This window comes from Ammospiza caudacuta, chromosome 2 (genome assembly GCF_027887145.1).
Source record: "Ammospiza caudacuta isolate bAmmCau1 chromosome 2, bAmmCau1.pri, whole genome shotgun sequence".
NCBI classification, from domain to species: Eukaryota; Metazoa; Chordata; class Aves; order Passeriformes; family Passerellidae; genus Ammospiza; species Ammospiza caudacuta.
In genome coordinates, this window is record NC_080594.1 from 27,701,441 (window position 1) to 27,722,408 (window position 20,968).

The following is a 20,968-nucleotide window of genomic DNA, read 5'->3' on the forward strand; positions in this document are numbered from 1 at the left end:
GACCTGGTTTAACAGGTAAAGCATGACGTATTCTCTCTTTTGATACTAAATATAACTGTGGTGTTGTATGGCATATATGTGTGTCTGTGTATGCACACAAAATATCTGATTAAGTATCAACTCCAACCAGCTGTACAATGGCCATAAAGTTCAGTGACAAATTGGCCACCATTGCCTTAAATATCTTTCTGTACTCGTGCTATGTCACAGAAACAGCAAAAGCTTGTGATAGTCCTATTCATGCCTTTGATTATGGTAAATAGCATCATACAGTATGCATTTATGCACAGAGGGCATAGTCTCATAGCCTTTGCTGTTCATCTCCTTCCTGAAGAAAACACAAGCAGTGCTTTTGACATTACATTATTCCCATGCTTTTTAGGAGCTCTGTTGCTATTCTCTGCACTCCTTTCAAATCTGCAAATCTATTTTATGAGATGGAATGACAGATAGTCTTCACATTAGTCCAAAAAAGCTTTAACTTTTTACACATTTCCAAAGGGCATTATTTCTTCTGTTTTGTTCCTCATCCCAGTCCTTGCATACACCAGACTCTTTCCTTTTTTGCAGACAGCTACTGTATGAGCACAGATGACTGCAATGACTCTTTTTGTAAAGACACTACTGAAATATTTTATTTAGCCATATGATGTTCTGTGAGACTGGGCAGTGGCCAAGAGAACCAAGGAAAATGTAAGCAGTGACAGAAGGCTTACAAGTCAAGCCACTGGCATCAGCTTTGTGGGATAGTTTCCACCTCCAGTGCTGGACCTCCAATAGACCTGTGAAAGACCATATTACACAAGCTCAATTTGAACAGGTTTCTAGACACAGTATTTCTCAAGACTACATTCATGCTGCAAGCTTGATTTAAAGAAGGGCTTCCTCATTTCCTACCTTTCCTCTCTGGATATCTTTCAGGCAGAAAATAGACGAGATATTAAAAATAATGTATGTTGGAAACCCAAATGCTGGAGAGTACTGCTATTGTGTGCTTTGCTGTTCTTTGAAGAAGAGTCCAGTTTGATTTTGCAGGTTACTAGAACTGTGACTTCTTTCCTACTTCTGTATTCCCTGCCAAAGGCTCCCTTTACATTTCCTTTAGCTCTAATGGCCTGTACCATTTAAGAGCCTAGGTTATATAATCACCAAATGTAAATTGGTGAAATGTTTATTTTTTCTTGCTGTGTCCTTAACTACATCAGTGTCAGCATGGGACATTGGAACAGAGTGGAAAATCTCAGCTGAAGTCCTGGCAGTCAGGAATCCACCTTGGACACCTGCCCTTCGCCAGGCTGTAGTGTAGTCAGGAAAAGAGCTATGGAAAGCTGGACAGGGTCCAGGGATGTAAAGGAAAATGCTGTTCCCCTAATGACCAGAAAAGTGAGACTCAGTGCTTCATGCAAATAAGTCTTAGATAAAGGTCATAAGGTCCCAATTAGCCAGTGTTCAAAGAATGACAGACTTCCCAGCTGTACCTTGAGGCAATAGCAAATGAGTCCTCCTTTCATTATGAAAGAAAGCAGAAGGTGGAAGACTCTATTCAGCCTCTCCATCTTCCTTCAGCAAAACACAGTAATTGGTAATGCTAGTAATGATAACTGGACATTACCTGTAACCTCCAGGGCTTAATGAAGAAGAAAATCTCTCTGACATTTGGAAGAGCATCCAAATCCCAATGCTGAAGTGGGTGCAGTTGTACAGAACCATATCTGATAATGCATTGCAGGTACAGGGAAGGGGATAGGAGAGCAGGAACAAGAGCGGTCACCATTATACAGGAGCATTCCTCAGTGCTACTGACTTTGACAAAACTGTCTTTGCTGCTGTGAAAAATGTTTCAAAGACTGCTTGATAACCACTTGAAGAGACAGAAGATAAAATAAAGTAAAATTAATTTAAAGTTGGGGTGGTGGCAAGTACTTGTAAAAACCTCTTTGATGTTCTTAAAAGCTTGGGGCACACATTGATTTGTAAATGACACAAGCCTCTAACAGGGAGGTGTGAATGCAAGCTTGTGTGGACTAAGTCCATAATGGTCTAATTTTCACATTCATATGGGACTCCATTCCCCCACTGAGTGTGGGTTTAGAAAAAAAAAAGAGTTTGTATTTCAGTTTAGACATCCTGTGTTACCTATTCTGCTTATGCAAGGCTGGAATTTCACCTGTGATTTCAGCCTCAGTGTCACAGACAGTTCAGAATAACCTCTGATCACTGGTGCTGAAACAAGGAATATGTCAGAGGAGACCAAACCCTGGGATTGGGTTTTACCCCCTTCAAAAATATTTGTGAGTTGAAGGAATGTGTCTTAATCTTAAATCTGCTCACAAATGATCTCTGTGTTTGTCCCCCTGGAAGGCACTCAGGGCAATCTTGCAACATTGGTCCTCTGCTTTCCCTTGCTGCCAGAAGAGGTAGAAATTCCCCACATTCCCCCCCACATGGGATCTGATCATTGCGCTGCTGCAGTTCATAGGAGCAGCAGTTCTGTCTGGCCCTTTGTCTGCATTCACAGTCCATTACTCAACAGGTACACCAGGGATCCAGGTGGTGAAAGGAGGTAACTTCTTTATTGCAAAACAGCGAGGAGGCATGAGTGTCATCTTGATCTTGCAACTCTGTTCAAACACTGCAAACAGGTTTGGCACCTGCCTTTAAGCCTATCTCTGGGGTTGCAGATGTGTTTCCACAAAGCCATCCCAGCACTGTTGCCAAGCCTTTGTTGGGAGACGTAGCAGTGTGGCCAGGCCTGGTGCCTGTTTGGACTAAGCTTGACCTCTTGTCCATGGGACATCCTCTCCCAAACACAGCTGAGGCCCACCAAGAAGGCACAGGGAGGAAATGCTCAGCACTGCTGCTGAGCAGCAGACTTTGGTCTCCAGAGACACTAACCCAGCACTGTTCACTGCACTCAATAAAGAGACAGAAAATGAGAAAGAAAATGGTTTTTTGTGCCTCAAGATAGAAACCTTTTACATTGCTGAAGCCAAATGACTACAAGAAAGATGGATGGAGTCACTGATTTTTACATCAGGGAAGAAGAAGAAAATTCCAGATGCTCCTAACTGATGTAGCATGCAACTACTTCTTGGCCTCATTTCTAGCAAAACACATTGACATGGTTCTGCCAAACAGAAGAGATAAGCCTAATCACAGTTCAAACCACAACTGTGCAGGGCTTCTGAGTCCTGATAGATTGGAATTTTTCTGTGATAATCTTTTTTTCATTAAAACACCTTTTAATTATTCAAACCCAAACATATTATATACCATTACTAAGAATTATGGGATTTTTAGAATGAAGTGGTAAGAAAATCTTTGCCTGCTCTTAGAGTAGCTAGCAAGTGAGGGTCAGGTCCTCCCTGAATGGGGCAGGAGCCTTATGCTAGAAAGCTGAAATCCACTGAGCTTTGCAAGCGAGCCATTGGGCTGCTGGACACATTTTCCCCTGATCCCTCCTGCTGGAGCTTTTCCACTTTGTATAAATTATTTATTGGTTGCTGGAGCCAGGATGTGGCATTTGGTCTCCCCTATTCCAGATGAGTGCCCTCACCACAGGTCTACAGAGTCAATGTTTTCCTCTGGCCCAATAAATATTTAATGGTTTATGGAAGTGGAACAGCTCCAGCAGGAGAGGAAGAGTAAGAGAGACGTGTTCATTCACATGGATACCTCACAACATTGCTCTGTGACCAGCAGGCAAGACCCGAGCCAAGGACCTTTATAGCAAATAAAATCAGCAGGAGTAGACAATAAGAGCACAAAATGGTGGGGTGCCACTTCCTATGCCTCAGTGCAATTTCAGAGCAATGTCAGAGCAGCTCAGGCCTGATGAGTTCATGCCTCATATCAGGCCCTCTCCTTGTGACCACTGTTGTCCAAATTATGGTCCTTAGCCAAGATTATGTGCTGCTCCACCCTGGCCAAAAACGTGCAAACTCTGCACGTGGAAGCTGTGGTAAGTGGCAGCTTCCATGGACCTGTGCAGATCCAGGCTTCATGGCAGACTGGCTGCACACGGGATGGTGGAGGAGCAGCTACTGCTTGGTCCCACAGCTGAGTCAGGGCCAAGGAAAATGTCCTTTGATGAGGAAAAGAAGCCTTGTCACTGCAGACTAGCTCAGCAAAGGACTGTCTTAGCCCCCTGTAAGGGTATGTTTTTCCACCATAGTGGACAGTACTGGGGAGCTGTACAACCCAGACATTCCTGCTGCTCCAGAGAGGTGGTGCATCCTGGCTATGGCGCAGCTGGCTGTGCACAGGGCATGGGGATGCCTGGCTGTGCCCCTAGGTGGTTTCCCCAGCACTTGCAGCTGTCCCACCAAGTGCCCTCATGTCATGGCTGAATTCATTATCTGCCTGATGGAATTGTGATTGTGAAAAGCCAATTAAACCGAGATGGCTACTGTGGGACAGCTGCACCGGTTCGCTTGGCTCAGCACTCAGAGAGTTCAGAGACTCAACAGTCCCTCTCCAACTGGGAGAAACAGCTCTCAAACTGGTCAAAAATAAACCAGAGCTTGCCAAATTTGAATTAAAATCAGAATTACTGATGCAAACTGCTGCCACCTTCACAGAGAAGACTGGTGCTGGCAATAAGAGCACTCATGAGATTTTTTCCAGACAATTCCTCCCTTCCTTCCAGCTATACAGCTAGGCTCTTTGAAAATGGCCAGTGCCAGGCTCAGGGCTGCCCTACACCTCCTTTTCTGTGGAGCTGACCACTTACTGGGCAAGCATTACACACCTGTGTTCACAGATTTCTTCGGGCAGAAGGAACGACTACACAGCCCAACCCCTTGCCTTAAGTCAAACCAGGAGGAGCTGGCCTTTATATAATCTGGGGAAAGTACCAGCTGCCTACCCAGTTTTGCAGGACAGGCACTGCGACTTCTGATCTTTCCATCATCAGGAAAGCAGCTGTTAAGCAGTCCCAGACAAGGGATTTCAAGAAGAGGGGAGAATTGCTCTGCACCACAAATGCCGCTCTGATGTCTCAAAATGGGGTTTTTCCTACAAGTGTTTGCAGTTCAAAATGCCTCTTCCTATGTCTGGGCTCTCAAGCCTCCTCGTGATGAAATGAAAAGCAAAGGCTCCCAGGAGTTTCTCTGGGTACAGCATGAAGCCTAAACTGCCTTCTGGAGAGCAGTGCCTGTGTATTATCCTGCACAAAACACATTGGGATTCTATGGGTGTGCACCAGCCGTGCGTTTGAGAAATACTAGTAATTTCTTTGATGCAAAGAACTGGTGGTGTTGATGTTGCAGCTGCTGGGGACAGTTATCAAGAAGATGGCTGTGGAAAGCCTGACAACAGGCATTTAATAATTTTAGCATCCAATTTGCAGAGCCTTGGTGTATGATGATGGACAGAAACAAACTAATGATCTCTAAATGAAATTTCTCCTTCATTTAAACTTGAAATGGGAGGATGGCAAAGGGAAGAAAAAGAGACATTTTATATCCTCCCCTTGATTGTAATTCCCTGCCTTCAGCTAGATCAATATCATTTCTGCTGGAGATGGAGGCTGCCTCTGGTTTCCATGGCAATGTGGTTGTTGGAGGCTTGCAGGCTCCATGAATCCCCAATTTATCAGTCTTCTAGGCTTTAATAATGGAGACCAGCAGTCAGGCAGCTTATGAATGGCACATGTCTTTTGGGCTGGGGGAAGGGAGGCGGGAGCATGGTTTGTAGTAAGGGCTGCAGCAATTTGTTTTCCTGCCACCGACAGCTGAAGGGGGAGGAGTATGAGGGGAGGAGCAGCACATTAATTCTGGATGCACTGAAGGAATTTCTAGACCATTTTGCCGCAATTACAGAAGATTTCCTCCTTCAGTTTCTTTTCCCTAGCCAGTTTTGCTGGGGAAGGGGAGGAGAAGAGCTTCACAGTCAGTCCTGTGTGAGGAGGTGGGAGCTGTAGATGGAGAACCCAAAGGCTCTAATGCTCCGCACGTTTCCTTCCTCTTCTTAACCCTCTTTATTTCAGGATCAGCAGTCTGCCACAGTTTCAGGTTCATTTTTATCCCCTTACTCATCCTGCCACCATTGCCAGGCTTCTCAGCAGAGCTGTGAGATGGGCTGAGATGGGACCTCTGAGGACCTGATCTGTCTGTCAAACTTCTGTCACTTGCTGTGCTATTCTCTGTACATCTGCTTGGCCTCTCCAAATTCAAACCTCCATCCACAAAGGGCTGTAAGCTTCATTCCATGAATTAATTACTTTGCTAGGAATATCCTGGCTGTAGAAAAATCTATCTGTCACTTCAATAAAGTTCAATTGGCCTATATCTATTCAGGGTATTTCAATTTCTTCTTACCTTTCTTCTGATTTCTCCCCTATAATCTCATAGGGCAGTTGTTCTAAAGAAGCTAAAGAATAAATGGATGTGTCTCAGAAAGACCTTATTCCTCTGTCCCCTCATATGCACTCTCTTTCTAAACCATCCTTCAGAACTTAAACCAGCAAAGGAGAAAAGATGGGTGACACAAAAAAATGCTGTTGCATGAGATAGGTACATCCTGTTTTTCCAATACATATGCCAAGAGCAGCTGTGAACTGTTACATTCCACAGCTGGAAGGAAGTTAAAACCTCTATATTCAAGCTCTTTGAATCATAAGGTATTTAAAGAGTGCCCTTTCTGGTCTACAGGATCTATGTGAGATCAACAGCGGCAGGGGAGAAGAGGAGTAAAGAACAATTTATGGGTAATTTTTTCTAAGGTTTTCCTCAGGTGAAGTAATGAATGCAGGAGATAGAGGGGCTGGTAGCTCAGAACCACTCCTGGAGGGAGCCCTTCTGGTTCATCAGGACAGCTGAGCACCTGATTATTCATCAGATGAACTCTGATCCCAGCTGATGGCTGGGGACACCCTGCACAAGTCACTTCCCATTTCTCCCCTTCAAGTTCCCTGGCTGTGAAGACCATGGAACCCTGGTGGAGGTCTGTTGAGGTCACAGCACCTTTGATGCAGTTTGGTAGGAGGCCACTCAATGTCAATATAAAATATCTGCCTCTAAGGCATCTCATCCTGAAAGAGCTCTTTTACCTTGCCTTTGGCCACTGTTCTACACAGTCTCCCACCTGCCCACCACTTTCTGGTGTGACAGAGCATCCCCACAGAAGCACTGTGACAGATGACACTGCTGCCAGGTGGAGCACTCTGTCTTCTCTGCAGCTGCCTTTGCTTGAAGTGTGACAGTGGCCAAGGCACTGGCCTTGCTAAAGGAGATCTTGCTGTCTGAAAACCTAACCACTCTGGTAGGGCTTCTTCCAGTTGTAGCTGATCAAAATTGCCCAGTTTTGGGTACAGTAGGAAGGGAGTTCGGGACAAAAGTGCTGGTGATAGGCAGTGATAAATGAACAGTCAGCAGTAGGCATGTAGTTTTTCTCAGCTTCCATGCCTGGCTGCATCCATGGATGTGGGAAAGAAACAGCAGTGGAAAAAAGAGAGAAGCTTCTTTCCCGTTCTCCAAGATGGAAGAATATTTGCAAATGTAGTTCTAACAGGGTTAACACCTCACATCCTCCTTTTTCTCTCTCCATCACTCCCATTTCTCTGGAGACCTCAATGCTCCCTTCCCTCAGCCGAAGTTGGGGAGTTTCCTCGGCAACCCAGCAGCTGGTGTCTAGACACTGTGAAAGATGCTTTGCAATGGAGCTGTGAGCCTGACTCCCCTCAACACCCCCTCCCCACTGCTGCACACCCTGAGCAGCTCTCCCACCATTCCCTCCCTTTCCCTCTACTGCACACATGGATGCCAGTGCAGGCTTGGATTTCCATGGTGGTGCTGGAGGGGGAAAGGCATGGCGTGGGATGAGAAGGAAATCCCTAAGCCACTGGCTCTTCACCCTGACAAAGTGCAAGGGCAGCTGGGGTGACAGAACTGTGTCTGGCTGTCCTCTGAGGATTTAGCAGGATCAGAAAAAGAGGCAGATATCCAAGCTTGGATCAAAGTTACCAGCTTATGGGACTTGCAGAAGTTGTAGTTTTTTGGGTTTTTTTCCTCACTGCTAGGGCAACTGAACAATTCTTATATGGTTCTGGAAAAAGATGGGGTGGTGCAGGAATAGGAGGCCCAAGCTACCATGTATTGGGGCCATATCAGCATTATTGTTTCAACCTTAACAGGCTGATTTGCTTGCTCCTTTCCAGTAATTATTAGGTGACTTCCCTGGACCTCCTGCCTGCTACTTGCACTGGGGTCATTCCTCCCCACCAGCTTGTTGCAGGGTTTGCAGATCTCCCAGGTGCCATGTGCTCACCAGGACCCCCAGGGCTGCAGGAGTCAGTACCGTGGGTCTGTCTCTACTGAGTGAGGGATTCACCAGGGATTTGGGAGAAATCATACAAGTCACTACCCTGGACCAGACACAGCTACTTCTGTGAAATACCCGATTCCTTCATTTCTTGGTGTTCAGCTGGGACAGCATAAATCTACCAGTTTTCAGAAGCAGTAAGTCTGGAGGGTGAAGGATTTTAGCTCTGCATGATGCATAATAGGGCTGACTGCAATGGGCTAACATGGATCAGAAAGAGAACTGTGTAACCAACAGCTCTGAACCTGAAGTGTGTCTTGTTTCAGCAGTCTCAGACCTACCATCGTCTGCCTGGAATAGACTTCTGGCTGGCTAGAAGGACAGATGGATTGGGACAGATGAATCAAGCTATGAAGCCTGGATCCAAATCTGGATCCAAATGTCATTAAAACTAGGAGATGCTCAGGGGCAGGGATTTAAAATGAGGCTTTCCAGTGCTCCTTATCCTCAAAAGAAAAAAAAAAAAAAAAAAAAAAAAAAAGTAGAGTCATCTCTAGGTCATGTGAGATCTGTATATAACAGGACAGGAAAGCCCAGACTAATATTCGGAAGCAGAGTGACGACCGGATGAGGAACAGGTTTTCAGTTCCATTGCTGCCCAAGCTGTAGCTGGCAAAGGACAGAGAAAGGAGGAAGCACGACAAATGCTAGACAGAGCAGCATCTGAGTAGATTTGGGCAGTTCTTCAGCATGAATGCACAGGAGAGCTCTAGCTGCACAATCAATATCAGCAATAATTATGCAAACACTGAGAAAGCAGCAAAAGCAAAATCTCTGCATCTATGTTAGAATCCCAGAGTGTTGTGCAATTTCTCATCTCTTGGCATTGGCTGTGGTAATTGAAAGATCTGCAGTGGAATAGAGACAAAAAGAAAAACAAAACCCAAGCCACCAGTCACAAAAGAAAAGATCATCAGAGAGGTTGCTGCTGCTGTGGTCATAAGCTGATGTCTGCTCTGATTTAATTAATCTTGGCAAGTCAGACGGGAGCTGGGCAGGTCCCAAGAGACAGTGTTTTACCCGGAAATCCACTCAACCTAATTTCACTAATGTAGGGCAGTGGAGAGACTTGGAGGGGAGCCTGCACGCTCAGCCATTAGAGCACAGCGTCGGCAGAGGCAGCTGGAGGCACCACCATCCAGCAGGGCTGCTGCCTGCGTGCCTGCCTCAGCTCCACAGCAGCCAGGGCTGCACATGTTCCAGGCGTTTGCTCCCCCAGCAGGGCTCACAGACACGACTCTCACCCTTTCCAGGAAATAAGTGGAGTGCTGAGGAGCAGGAGCTCTTTAAGACCCTATTGCAGTGAGGCTCCATATCTCACTTCCATGGTGTTTCCCAGCAGGTGCCAGCTGGAGGTGTAGGTATAAAGCCTCCCTTTGACACAGGCCCTTCAGCTGGGAAACACACATCAGCCTCTCCCACCGTGCAGCTCTACCCTTAAACAATTCTGGAGTGATGGCTTAAGGTTTGTCCAAGGCTGCCCAAAGGGTTTCTCAACTTGACTGCACTATCCAGAGAGCTAAATGGAAGTGAGAACAGTGGCAGCTCAGCTCACAGATGCCTGTCTCTTTGGCAAAATTATCTTATGCTATAAGATGATCTGGACTGCAGAAAAGATTGAAATAAAAAGGCAAACTAAAATCTTAGAGCTAGAAGAGTGGGACCACAGGACTGGAGTAACCACAAACAGTGCAAGTGATGACTGGTGTGCATTAAAAGAACCATAAGGGTGGTCATTGCAAGCACAAACTAGGTTGGTCTTTTTGTTAGTTTGAGGTGATTTTTTTTTAGCTTTCTGATCCAGCCATTCTTGCTTTTCCCTTCAGGACTGAATTGGTTTTGCCCCCCCCCCCCCCCCCCCCCCCCAAGTTGGGGGTTTTTTTGCTTTATATTACGTCTCCCTCTCCCCTCCTCATTTACTCTATCATTTTCCGAGTTTGGATCTTTCTTTTTGCTTTGTAGCTGGAGTGCTCTAGAACAAATGTGAATGTCTCCACCTTGGCTTGCTGCAGGTGTAGATATTCCCGGGCTGCAATTTGTCCTAAAGTAGGCCTCCAAATAAGACAGGTTAAGAGACTCTTAGACATGTCCTATTTATTTCCACTAATTAGGAAGGAAGGAGAGGATGAGAAGATCAGCTGCATATATCTCTCTGTAGGTATCTGAAGTTAGGTGAGATGTCCATCCACTCTGACTTCAGCTTTCTCATTTCATGATGTCACCACGTGCACACTGATGCTGCCCCAGTCCAGGCCCACCTGACGAAAGAGCTCATTGCTTCCTGCTTATTCTCTCCCTTGCAAGTGGACACAGGGGGCTCTGATTGTGCAGGCAGGAGGAGATCCCACAGTGCTGGCATGTTCAGAAGGGAGGCAGCTTTAGACAGGTAGAAGTTTGGCTACCCAGGATCAAATGCTTTTGTTCCTCAAGCAGGGAATGGCCTGAATTCTCAACCACTTTTTTGTCACCTTTGCAACAAAGTACAAAGTGAATGAAAAATGCCCAAACTCTGCAGTTCTGGCTGTATAATGGTATTTGTCCTCTGCAAACCCAAAGGTATGATATCCCAGAGTTAAAAAAAATGGAAAATCAAGACTAGTACTGGGTAAAAAGCAGTGTAAGAGATAGTCTCTCTGATGTATGGAATTCCCAGGACAGTTTTCTGCTAATCTCCCTGGGGATACTCTGCCCTCCTTTGCTGGGACACTGAAAACAAGGCTGGAGAAAGCCCAGAAAACATGCTGCAGAAATAGCCTGCATCAGACAAACTGGTGAGTCAGATAAAATGCCTCACCTTTTCTCATGAATCAGAAGCTGCTCTTTACTGGCCCTGATGTCACTGGGGTTGTGGTGCATTGCCCCCACTGTGCAGAGTGGATCCTCTTCTTTTTACTGCTGTGGTTTAGCAGTGCCACTGCTTGACTTGATTTTCCTTTCTTTTTTTTTCTTCTTTTTTTTCTGAGCTGAATTCTTTTTTCCTTCATGATATTGCTTCTTGGTACAGTTCATTACTACATAATAACACCAGGTTGCTTCTTTTCCCTCATCCCAAAGATCAATGAAGTGCTGGTAAAGCTGCTAGGAAATAAGACATAGCTTAGCAGGGTGTAGCAGTACCATAGAGTCTTTCCCCTTAAAGCTTTTCAAGAGAAAAGAAGGAGAGTGATTCACTGAATTTTGTGTGAGAATTCTTATTCAAAAAGCTAGAGTTCTTGTTTATACTTGGAATATGCACAGTCCAGCATTTGAGTTGTATGATCCCTCTCTGTTGACTTGAATATGTGATGAAGTGACCTTAAATTGTTCCTGCTGCTCCATAATCCTTGTTAGTCCAGTCTGTTTCATCCATGGCAGAAATCAGTGCAGTCTCTGGCCTTCTTCAGCAGAGAGTCATCAGCCTGCCACTATCTGCTCCCCAGAGAACATTAATGGGGACAGTGAGGCACCTCTGTGCAGTTCCTCTGCCAGTCAGGGATCTCCAGGCGCCATGGGTACTCCTTGGAAATTAGATTTGCCACTGTGGTGAGTTAACAGGGAATAGAACATGGCAGAAATTGTGTTTCAACTTGCCTGCTTATCCTAAGAGCAAGGGCAGCATGGGAACACTGGGAGCGAACCAACATCACTGCCAGGTCCTACACATTGAGTGTGAGCAGATTTGCTGTCCATCCTTCCTGGAGTGCTGTCAAGGGCTCATCACTGTAGGAGCTGGACGCCACTTTCAGCTGCTGATTAACCAGGGCGTCTGTGTGACTTGGTAGTGCAGCAGATGAGCAGGACTCCCAGTGTCTGTCTGTCCATCCCTGTGCTTGCTGTGTTATGTGCCTGTCTGTTGTGCTGTCCTGAGGGGGCTGTGAGACTGCTGGCTAAAATCTGTGCGTATTTTTTGGTAGGAAGACCCAAAAAGTTTTAAACACAATGAAAAACAGTGTCAGACTTGGGCTCCTGAAGCCACGTTATGTCTCTTTGTTGCTCTTTCACTCATTTCCATTTATGTGAGAAAACCCCAGAAATTCTGTCCTACTAGAATCTGTCAGAGCCATGTAAGAAATCAGACTTTGCTGCTGGCTAACAATAATCTTTTCACTCAAATTTAGGGGTAGATGGTTGCACACTGGGATTCTACTCTCAGCTTCGTAATTCAGTGTGTCTCCTGCTATGAATGCCTTGACGAGCAGCATTAAAGGGACTCTCCTCCCTCCCAGGGATCAAGTCATTCAGGAAAATTAAAAAAGTAGGCCAAGCTTTGCCTCCCAATGATACTTGTTATGATCGTATTTTAATCAGTAGCCTATTTTGTATCTGGTCTGTGGTGGTAGCTGTACCAGATATAGATGGAGTCCTTGAATAGCATCGTGCTTAGCTGTTCTGTATCAAGGGAAGGAAAGTCCACAGATGTTTTTGCTGACAGGGGGTTTGCAGATGCAGAGGCTGAGGCCGTGGGGGTGTTCCCACAGAAATTTTTCCTTCCAGAAAATCAGCAGTCAGAATTTACTAAGATTAAAAGTATTTGAAGGTCCAGAAGCAAAGCCTTTAATGAAGATGATTCAGAATGGAAAGTTGCACACAACTTAAAGGTGATTCATAAGGAAGTGGTGCTTAGGAACATGTTTAAAACCTAGGCTAAAAGAGCTGAGGGGAGGAGGGAAATAGGAATGTAGCACCTACTGCCAGAAGCAAATACAAGTCTGCCATCTGATGGCATCAAATGAACCATGCCAAAATGCATGAATGGTGTCAGTAAGGAAATTTTCACATCCCAATTAGCATTCTCCTGAAACATGGGTATGAGGATGCTACTCCTTACAAACTAAACACTGGCTACTGAACATCCTCATTGTTAGGCTGACAGCACAGGCCCTGGTGTGATTTTTGTGTACACCAAGCAGCTTTGCATCAGACAGGCCCCAGACACACCTACCCTGTTCGGGAGAAGAAGAGAGTTTAGCCATATGGACATAAGCTGGTGGTGCCAGTCAGCCTTGGGGCCAGGCAGCAGCCCCTGGCTCATTTTATTTGCTGGTACAATGTAGTTTGATAGCCCATCAGAGATGCCAGGAACTGTGCAGGGAACCCACAGGCTCTGAATGAGATGGGTACAGTATGTATGGTCTGTCCCACATCACTCCCTCCTCCTTCAGTGCTTGTTTCTTTTCCCTGTTCCCTGTATCCCAAGTGTTTCTTTCCCCTGTTCTTCATCCCAAGTCTGGATTGCTGCTTGCTTGATCTCTCCATGGGCTCTGTATGTGTGGGACTGGGACCCAGTGAGGTAAAGGGGGAGATGGCAATGGAGGAGACCAGTCGCTACAGTGCACTAAGGCCTTTGTGCATTATTCTATCTTACAGCTCTGCAGACCTGGGTCCACCACCTTGTCCTGTAAAAAGCAATCCACACAGTACATGCACTGTTTCTGAAAGAGGCTGGGGACATGTTAGTGTACCCTGGTCAGAGCTGGGCAGGAGAAACTCCAAGACAATTAAATCTGTCCTGCTGCAATGAAGGAGGCATGGGCTAGATGAACCCAGGAGTGAGATCACTCCAGCTTGAGGGGCATTAATTTCAATTGCCCTGTTCCTACTGGCTGCCTCTGCCTTCTCCTGGGTTCTGATCCTCTGTCTAGTTCATTGGGGGACAGCTCCTAGCAGTAGTTTTAACTTCTCATGTGAATGGTTTGCCAGAACAAGGTGTCTCACTGACAGGCAGAGCTAGCTCCCAGTTATACTCAGTGCTTCCCCCCAGGGCAACTTTGTTTTTGAAAGGAGAGACTAGAAAACTTGAGAGATGTGGCAGCCTCTGGATGAAGGCTCCCATTCTTGAAGGCTACAGACATTTCCCTAGATCTCTGTTCAGTGTGAGAGAAGTCTGAGTTACAGGGTATAAAATTTTTCCCTCTGGGTCTTGCAGGCTTCAGGTGTGTATAGTTTGTTCTTTGTGACTCTCTTTAAGTCTCTGGGAGTATCCATGTTGTAACTGGGGGACAGTGTTTGGTACAGTCAGTGGGTTCTGTAAAAGGGTGTGTGATCTAGCTGACAAGCCAGGAGTCTAATCAGTGCCTCTAATGAAATGAACAGGAGTTGTCCGGGGCATCAGCAGTGAGCAAGGCAGCTCCTTCCAGTGGCACATGCTTTCTGGCTGAAGGGGTTTTGTGAGAGCTACATGTTTGCCTGCTGGGCTGAACCTTGGCATGTTCTTTTCATGCGGCAGAAATTCCAGGGACTCTGAGACCTGGGTGACTTTGGAGAGAGGGAAGCCTGAAGCCATGCAGTCCATCAGGCTGTGTGCACATGCAGGATGCTCTAGATCATGGCTGACTAACGCTGGACCATCTCTTTCCCCACTAGATGCTGTAGAAGAAACCAAACCTACTGAAAGTGCCCAGCAGGAAGAGGTGAAAGAAGAAGAGAGCAAGGCGGACCAAGAAAATGCCTGAACATTAAGAAATTACTCCCCACTGCCCCTCCCTCCCTCCCCCTATCCTCTATCCTTCCTTCCCACCCCAATCTCGATTTTCCCCCTTCCTGCTCACATCTGTGAGCCTGTGTCTGTCCCTCTCCCATTACCACTTAAACCCTTTTTCTCTCTGTGTGGCAAACATTTAAAGAAAAAAAAAAAAAGCAGGAAAAATCCCAGTCAAACAGTGTGGCTTAAACATTTCTTTGTTTCTTGGTGTTGTTATGGCAAGTTTTTGGTAATGATGATCCAATCATTTTGGGAAAATTCTTGCACTGTATCAGAGTTCTTTGACCTGGCGCGTGCGTGTGTCTGTCTGCCCACTGCGAGCGCTCGCTCTCTCTCTCTCTCTCTCTCTCCTCTCTCTCTTCTCCAAGTGTGTGTGTGTGCAATGTTACGTTCATCTGAGGAGTCCAGACTTACCCAGTGAGTTAAAACAAAAGAAGGGGGAAAAAAAGGTTATTTTCTTCCTTTTTCTATGTGATGGAATGAACGAAAGAAAAAACAAACAAAAGACCAAACACAACAAACAAATGAACAAAAAAGAATACTAAACCCCAGTTTGTTTTGAGAACTAAAATAACAACTAGAAAATGTGCCAATTAGCGTAATGCTTGGCTCCAGGCTCCTTTTTCAAACTGAACAATAATTATAATAAATGAGAATAATTATCATTAATACCACCGTGTCGCATTTCTATGCTGCCGTACATCCTGCTAAACTGTGGTCTTTGGTGGGCCACTTCTTGCTGGCCCAGCTCTGCTCCTTGGCCACAAGTCTCAGTGACTGACTGCTCTCCTTGGCACTGCTGAGGGGATTTTAAGGGGAGCAGGCTTGGATTTTGAGCGAGATGTTAGCACTTACTAACATAAATAATGAAAGCAGCAAGATCAGTTTTAGGAAAGATCATTGAAAGCATCCCTCTGGGAGACCTCCAGGCCCTGATTTGGGGAACTATGCTGTCCTTGGAGGTATGAGCCTGTAGAGGGACCAGCTTTGATGTATGCCCAAGGTTTAACCCCTGCCAAGGGGTGTGCCAAGGGCTGTGAGGAGACAGGGTCCTAGGACCTCATCTTCTCACCACAGTAGGATGATGCTCATCCCATTGGGCTGGAGTTGAAGTCCTTGAGTAGCATAGTGTGACCCCCCAAAAGTGTTCTGTTTGGCAAAATGAATTGGGCCAATTATTATTCAATATTTATTGAATAAATAGGCACATGGGCAGGACAAGGCCTGGTGGCCTAGGAGCCCGTTGGTGGGACTTTGAGAAATACCTCGTTCCTGCTCCTGCTGAACCCAGGGTGTTTTCACCCAGCTCTAAGGAGGGCCAAGGCTTTCAGCTGTCATTTATGGCTGTGGGCAGAGCCCCACCTCCTAAATCTCCGCCACTGCTTCCCACAGGTTGTGGGGCTGTCCCCTGGTGCCACCCGGCCTGTCCCAGTGGAACACTGACAGACACCAAATCCTGAGCTTGTGCAGCCTTCTGGGTCTGCTGCTGTCTTTATGAGCTGTGAGAGAAAACAGTTAAAATACATTTAGTAATATCCGGGCTTTCATAAAAGCTAATTACTGCTCTTTCACTGCCCTGATTTTTTTAATGTGCTTTCCCAGCAGCTCCTGTATGGTTTCCTGGCCTCATTGGCAATGACAGCCAGAGTACCCTGCAGCATAGCTGTGTGATGCTGCAGGACCAGGATTAAATTGTCCTCACAGCAGGAAGACCAAAAGATGAGAATGCTGACAGCTCCAACGTCCTTTGGTGGCTGATGTTTCTTGGAGTGGCAGCCCCATGGCCTTCAGAGGGCTGGCTGGCACTCCTTGTCCTACTCCTTTGTTCTCCTCCATCTCTTTGTTGGAAATAGGGAGAAAAGATGAACAGTGTCTCCTCAGAAATGATCACTTTGAACGTAGACTGCTCGCTGGAAGTGCCATCAAAACACGTCAGGATCCATTTTCATGTGCTTCCTGGCATTCTGTAGAAATAAGAGAGAGAGATAGGGAAGGTTTTTTTCTAAAGAGAGGGAAAGAGAGAGTGGGAGATAGATTGGACAAAGATTTTTAAAAACAGGGATTAGAGAGATGAGGGGAGAAAAGATTTTTGAGTGGATAGATGGATGATAGGGAGAGAGAGGGGAGTATAGCTAGAGAAAGAAAGATTAGAGTGCAAAAGATGAGAGAGAGACAGGAAGAAATTAGATAATATGGAGCAATAGATGATTGATAGAGATAGTGAAACGTAGATAGCTAAAGTAGATTAGACAGACTAAATAGGTAGAAAGATGGGCTGACTGACAGATAGGTATTGTGTCATACTTCATAAATGATATATATGCTAATATTCCCATGTCATGATGGGTGGTACACCCTGAGACACCTTCCAGCCTGACCTCAATTCAGCAAATGTAGCGCAGACATCAGGCATTGCTTGGACCGTATGTCAGGTCTCACCAGCCGGCGCGTGCCTGCCACGGCAGCAGCAGGGTGTGGATGGTGTTGGGAGGGAGAGCTCTGAGGGACACGGGGCCGAGGCCTAGGGAGGAGAGGTGTACACTATGTTTGCTGTTCGTAGCACACAAGGGGCCCAGCCCAGCGCAGACACTGCAGACACCCCGTGTCTCTAGCACCAAGTTGAGAGAACTGAGGTTCAGCTCTCAGGATTTGTGGGAGAGGTGTTTGGGAGGAGGCAGGAAGGAGGGGCCATGTTTTTTGTTTGGCCTTATCTCCTGTCATGACCATTTTAAAAATTTTTCTGTCTTGCCTGTTTCTGCAAAGACCATGTGGCTTCCCCACTCTTCTGATTTCAGACCCCAAAGTTTTCATCTTGCCTCCACTTTGCTATTACTACTTTTAACTTTATAAGGAAAAGAAAACCACTTCTCATGTCTTCCTGGACACAGGCCTTCCTCCCTCCTCAAAAAATGAAACAGCTTTCTCTCCCCAGGAATGTTTTACCTTTCTATGTTGCATGTTGCCTCCCCTTTGGCTGATGGTTGAGGCATCAAGCGTGTTTTGTCACCGTTTGTAAGAACACACTTTGCCATGTTGCTTAGAGAACAAAGGGTTGGGTTTTGTGTTTTGGTTTTTCCCCCTGCAAAGAGAACAGGATATGTGGTTACCAACTGCAAACCTAAATAATTTAAATACGAATTCCTCTCCCTTGGTTCCAGTTTAAAATTATTGGCTGTAACCAAGCACTCCCTATCTTTATTATTGTACCGTGTCCTGATCCTGCCAGAGAGTCAGGGCAAAGACAGCGTGAGAGAGAGCACAGAGACAAACCCTGCCTTGAGCAGGCAGTGGTTTAATGTGTAATACACAAGATTTGTATAGGAAGCTGGGCTGTCTTCAGGGTACAGGAAGAGAGCAGAGAAAAGCATTTGGATTTCCTTGAGTTGCCTCTTCAGCTAGATTTTCAAAGGCTAAAAGGAAACGCTATAAAGGATGCAGCATGGGACGGAAACTGGAAAGAGAACAAGGGTATTTGAGGAATGATTTTTCTAGCAAGACATCAAGTAAGCTGAAAGCAGAAGAAGCAGGAGGTCCCAGAAGTAAAGAATGGGGCAGAGTCATCAGCAGAGTAGTTGAAGCTTTTCTACTACTCCTGCCATAACAACCTACAGGAATTCCCCAGGGAGTATATGTCTAATTCTCTCTCCCTGAAGAGGATATACGTTTGCCTGGAGGTGCCTGTGGTTGTTATTTTGTGTAAGAAAAGGGCAGGGCATGTCAGAGTGACTCACACTGAGAATATGGTGCCTGACCTCACCATGCAGTGCTGTGGAAGTTCAGAGTCCTAGAGGGGCTTTTTCCATGTCACCATCGTAAGATACACTAGTGACCCACAGCTATCCTGAATGCTCCTACCAGCTGTAGCTCTTGACATTTCACTACTACATTTCACTAGACTAAGCTTTGAAGAAGTGAAAAAAAATTCCAACATAAACTCCCCACCAATGCAGTAGATTGTAAGCATGAATTTGGTCTGCTTTGCAATGCTTGTGCCATTCTGACTGTCTGTATTAATAGCAGATGAAACCCCACAACCCTTGCAATAGTTGCATCAGCCAGGGAGCTTTTCTGTGAATCACATTCCAAAGGGAGGGGAAGGGCATCCTGCTGAGATCCCTTCAGACCCAGTGTTTTCCAATCCTAAACCCTCATGCAGCCCCATGAGAGGCTTTAGCCAGAAGGAACTCACTTGTGGTGACCACATAAACAGCATTGCTTGGGAAACATGTTACTCTAGATGAAAGAAATAGCCATGACTGATGGAGAGGAATTTAGAAAAAAAGGAAAGAAGAAAAAAAGGAAGAGGGAATTCATACCAAACTCCCCACAGGAGTTATTTCTTTTTTTTCTGTGGTCTCCAAACAGGAAACTAGCACTTGTGAGTTTTCATACTGAAGGTCTGCTGTTTGTCATAGGTGTCTTAGGAGACTGTGGTTGGCAGAGGTGGAAGGAAGGGTTTGAATGAATGTTTTTGTGGTTCTTCTTGGCTAAGAAGTCTGCTTGGTGGTCACCTGCAGCTCAGCGGCACCACAGGTGACGTTGGGAGTCCTCTTCCAGGCCTGTGCTCAGATTCCCTGCTTTTCTGCATTGCCACATTAGCACTTTCACTGGATATTTAGAGCACCTCAGGACTGGTTCTCCTCTCGCTCACACTGGGGTAACTCAGGAGTCGCTCCACTGGAAGCAGTGGTGTTAATCTAGTGTGAAAATAATGCGAGAGGAGGATTCAACTCCTCGGGGGGGGATTTTCCAGGTCCCCGAGGGGGAAAAAAAAATCAATGGGAGTTACATGTTTAACTGCCACTTGTGCCTGTGAAAGTCTGCCCCTTATCTACCTATATGTATATAGGGTACAGTTTTCAGAATAACCTAAGTGACATGGGCACTTGAGAGCACACATTTCACTGGCTTTCAAAGAGATGCAAGTTCCTAAGGCCCAGATGCTGAAGGATGTCCAAACTCCTCTCTGCGGCGCATTTGGGGGTCTCAGGCCTGAAATTCTCCAGTAATTTCCCAAAATGGAACTGAAGATCATGAGTCATTTAGGTGGTCCTGAAAGCACTACCCTCTATCCATTTTTCAGGGTGTTGATCTCAGGTCATGTGCGAGCCTGCATTCTTACCTACAATGCTTTATTACTACATTCTTCTGTTGAGCAATACTTGGAAGAAGAGGTGAAGGTCGAGATTTGCAGAACAGGCTAGTAACCCCAGTGGCTCACATCTGGAGTGCCCAACTTGAGAGACACCTCACTGGGGTCCAAGCCACAGGTCCCCTGTATGCTCTGAACATCAAGATTCATGTATTACACACCCAGAACCACTGGTCACTTCTAAAAAATCAGAAATCCCAGCCTGAGACCTAGACTACTCTCACAAAAGAAAATCCCAGGTGAACTGTTCACCCGATAGCTTGGTTTTTCTGCTCATGCCTGTTCCCAATAAATAAAACAAATCCCTGTGCATCACCTAAGCCCTATTTTGAGGAGTTCCACTGGCATACAGCTGAAGTAACACAGTAATAAATTGGGGCCTGAAGAAGGTGGCTACAGCCTAGAGAGTATCAAGAACTGTGACGTGTCTGGAAGCTAAAAAGAGCAGAACTTGACAATTAGAGCGGCCCATTTCCGATGCTCTTGTGTGAGGATCTGGAAAGAGTCTCTCACTCATTGTACTTGTGCATTATGAATGTGTCCATCTGCAGAGATCTAATGTACACATATGTCCTGAATATTGTCCTAAGGTTGCAAGCTTCAAAAATGAGCAGAAAACATTCCCGAGAAGTGAGAATAATACAGATGTCTGTATTTGAAAAATTGGTTCAAATAAAGTCTCTCACTTATAAATTCGTGTAGTTGTGTGCAATTATTTGCTCCTGGAACAGAAATTTCTCCCTTGTGTACGACTTTGTTTTTTTTACAAAAAAATCTCATTTCATTCTCCCTTGACCTTCTCAGTCAAGTCTGACTACTGTGGAAAAATGCTTTCTACTTATTCTGTCTGGGTAAAAAGCTATGTTACATTGAAATGGTGAAGTAAAAGGCCATACAGGCCAGTATGCTTTTGAGGCAGAATATCTAACTGGCCTAATGGATGATGTGGTCACCAAAGTCCTGGGTTTTTATATAACGTGACACAGACATCCCCACGCATGCTCTGACCCAAGAAAGGCCTGTGGCTGTCAGGG

At 45.7% G+C, this 20,968-nt stretch overlaps 1 protein-coding gene across 1 annotated transcript in view; it reads left to right on the forward strand.

Moving 5' to 3' along the window:
* Positions 1–20,590, forward strand: part of GAP43 (growth associated protein 43) — a 57,207-nt gene extending 36,617 nt beyond the window's left edge. Inside the window, exon 3 of the mRNA XM_058825251.1 lies at positions 14,665–20,590. Coding sequence (XP_058681234.1) covers positions 14,665–14,753 — 89 coding nt within the window. The 3' untranslated portion in view covers positions 14,754–20,590. The remainder of the gene's footprint in view (positions 1–14,664) is intronic.
* The last annotated feature ends 378 nt before the right edge of the window (positions 20,591–20,968 follow it).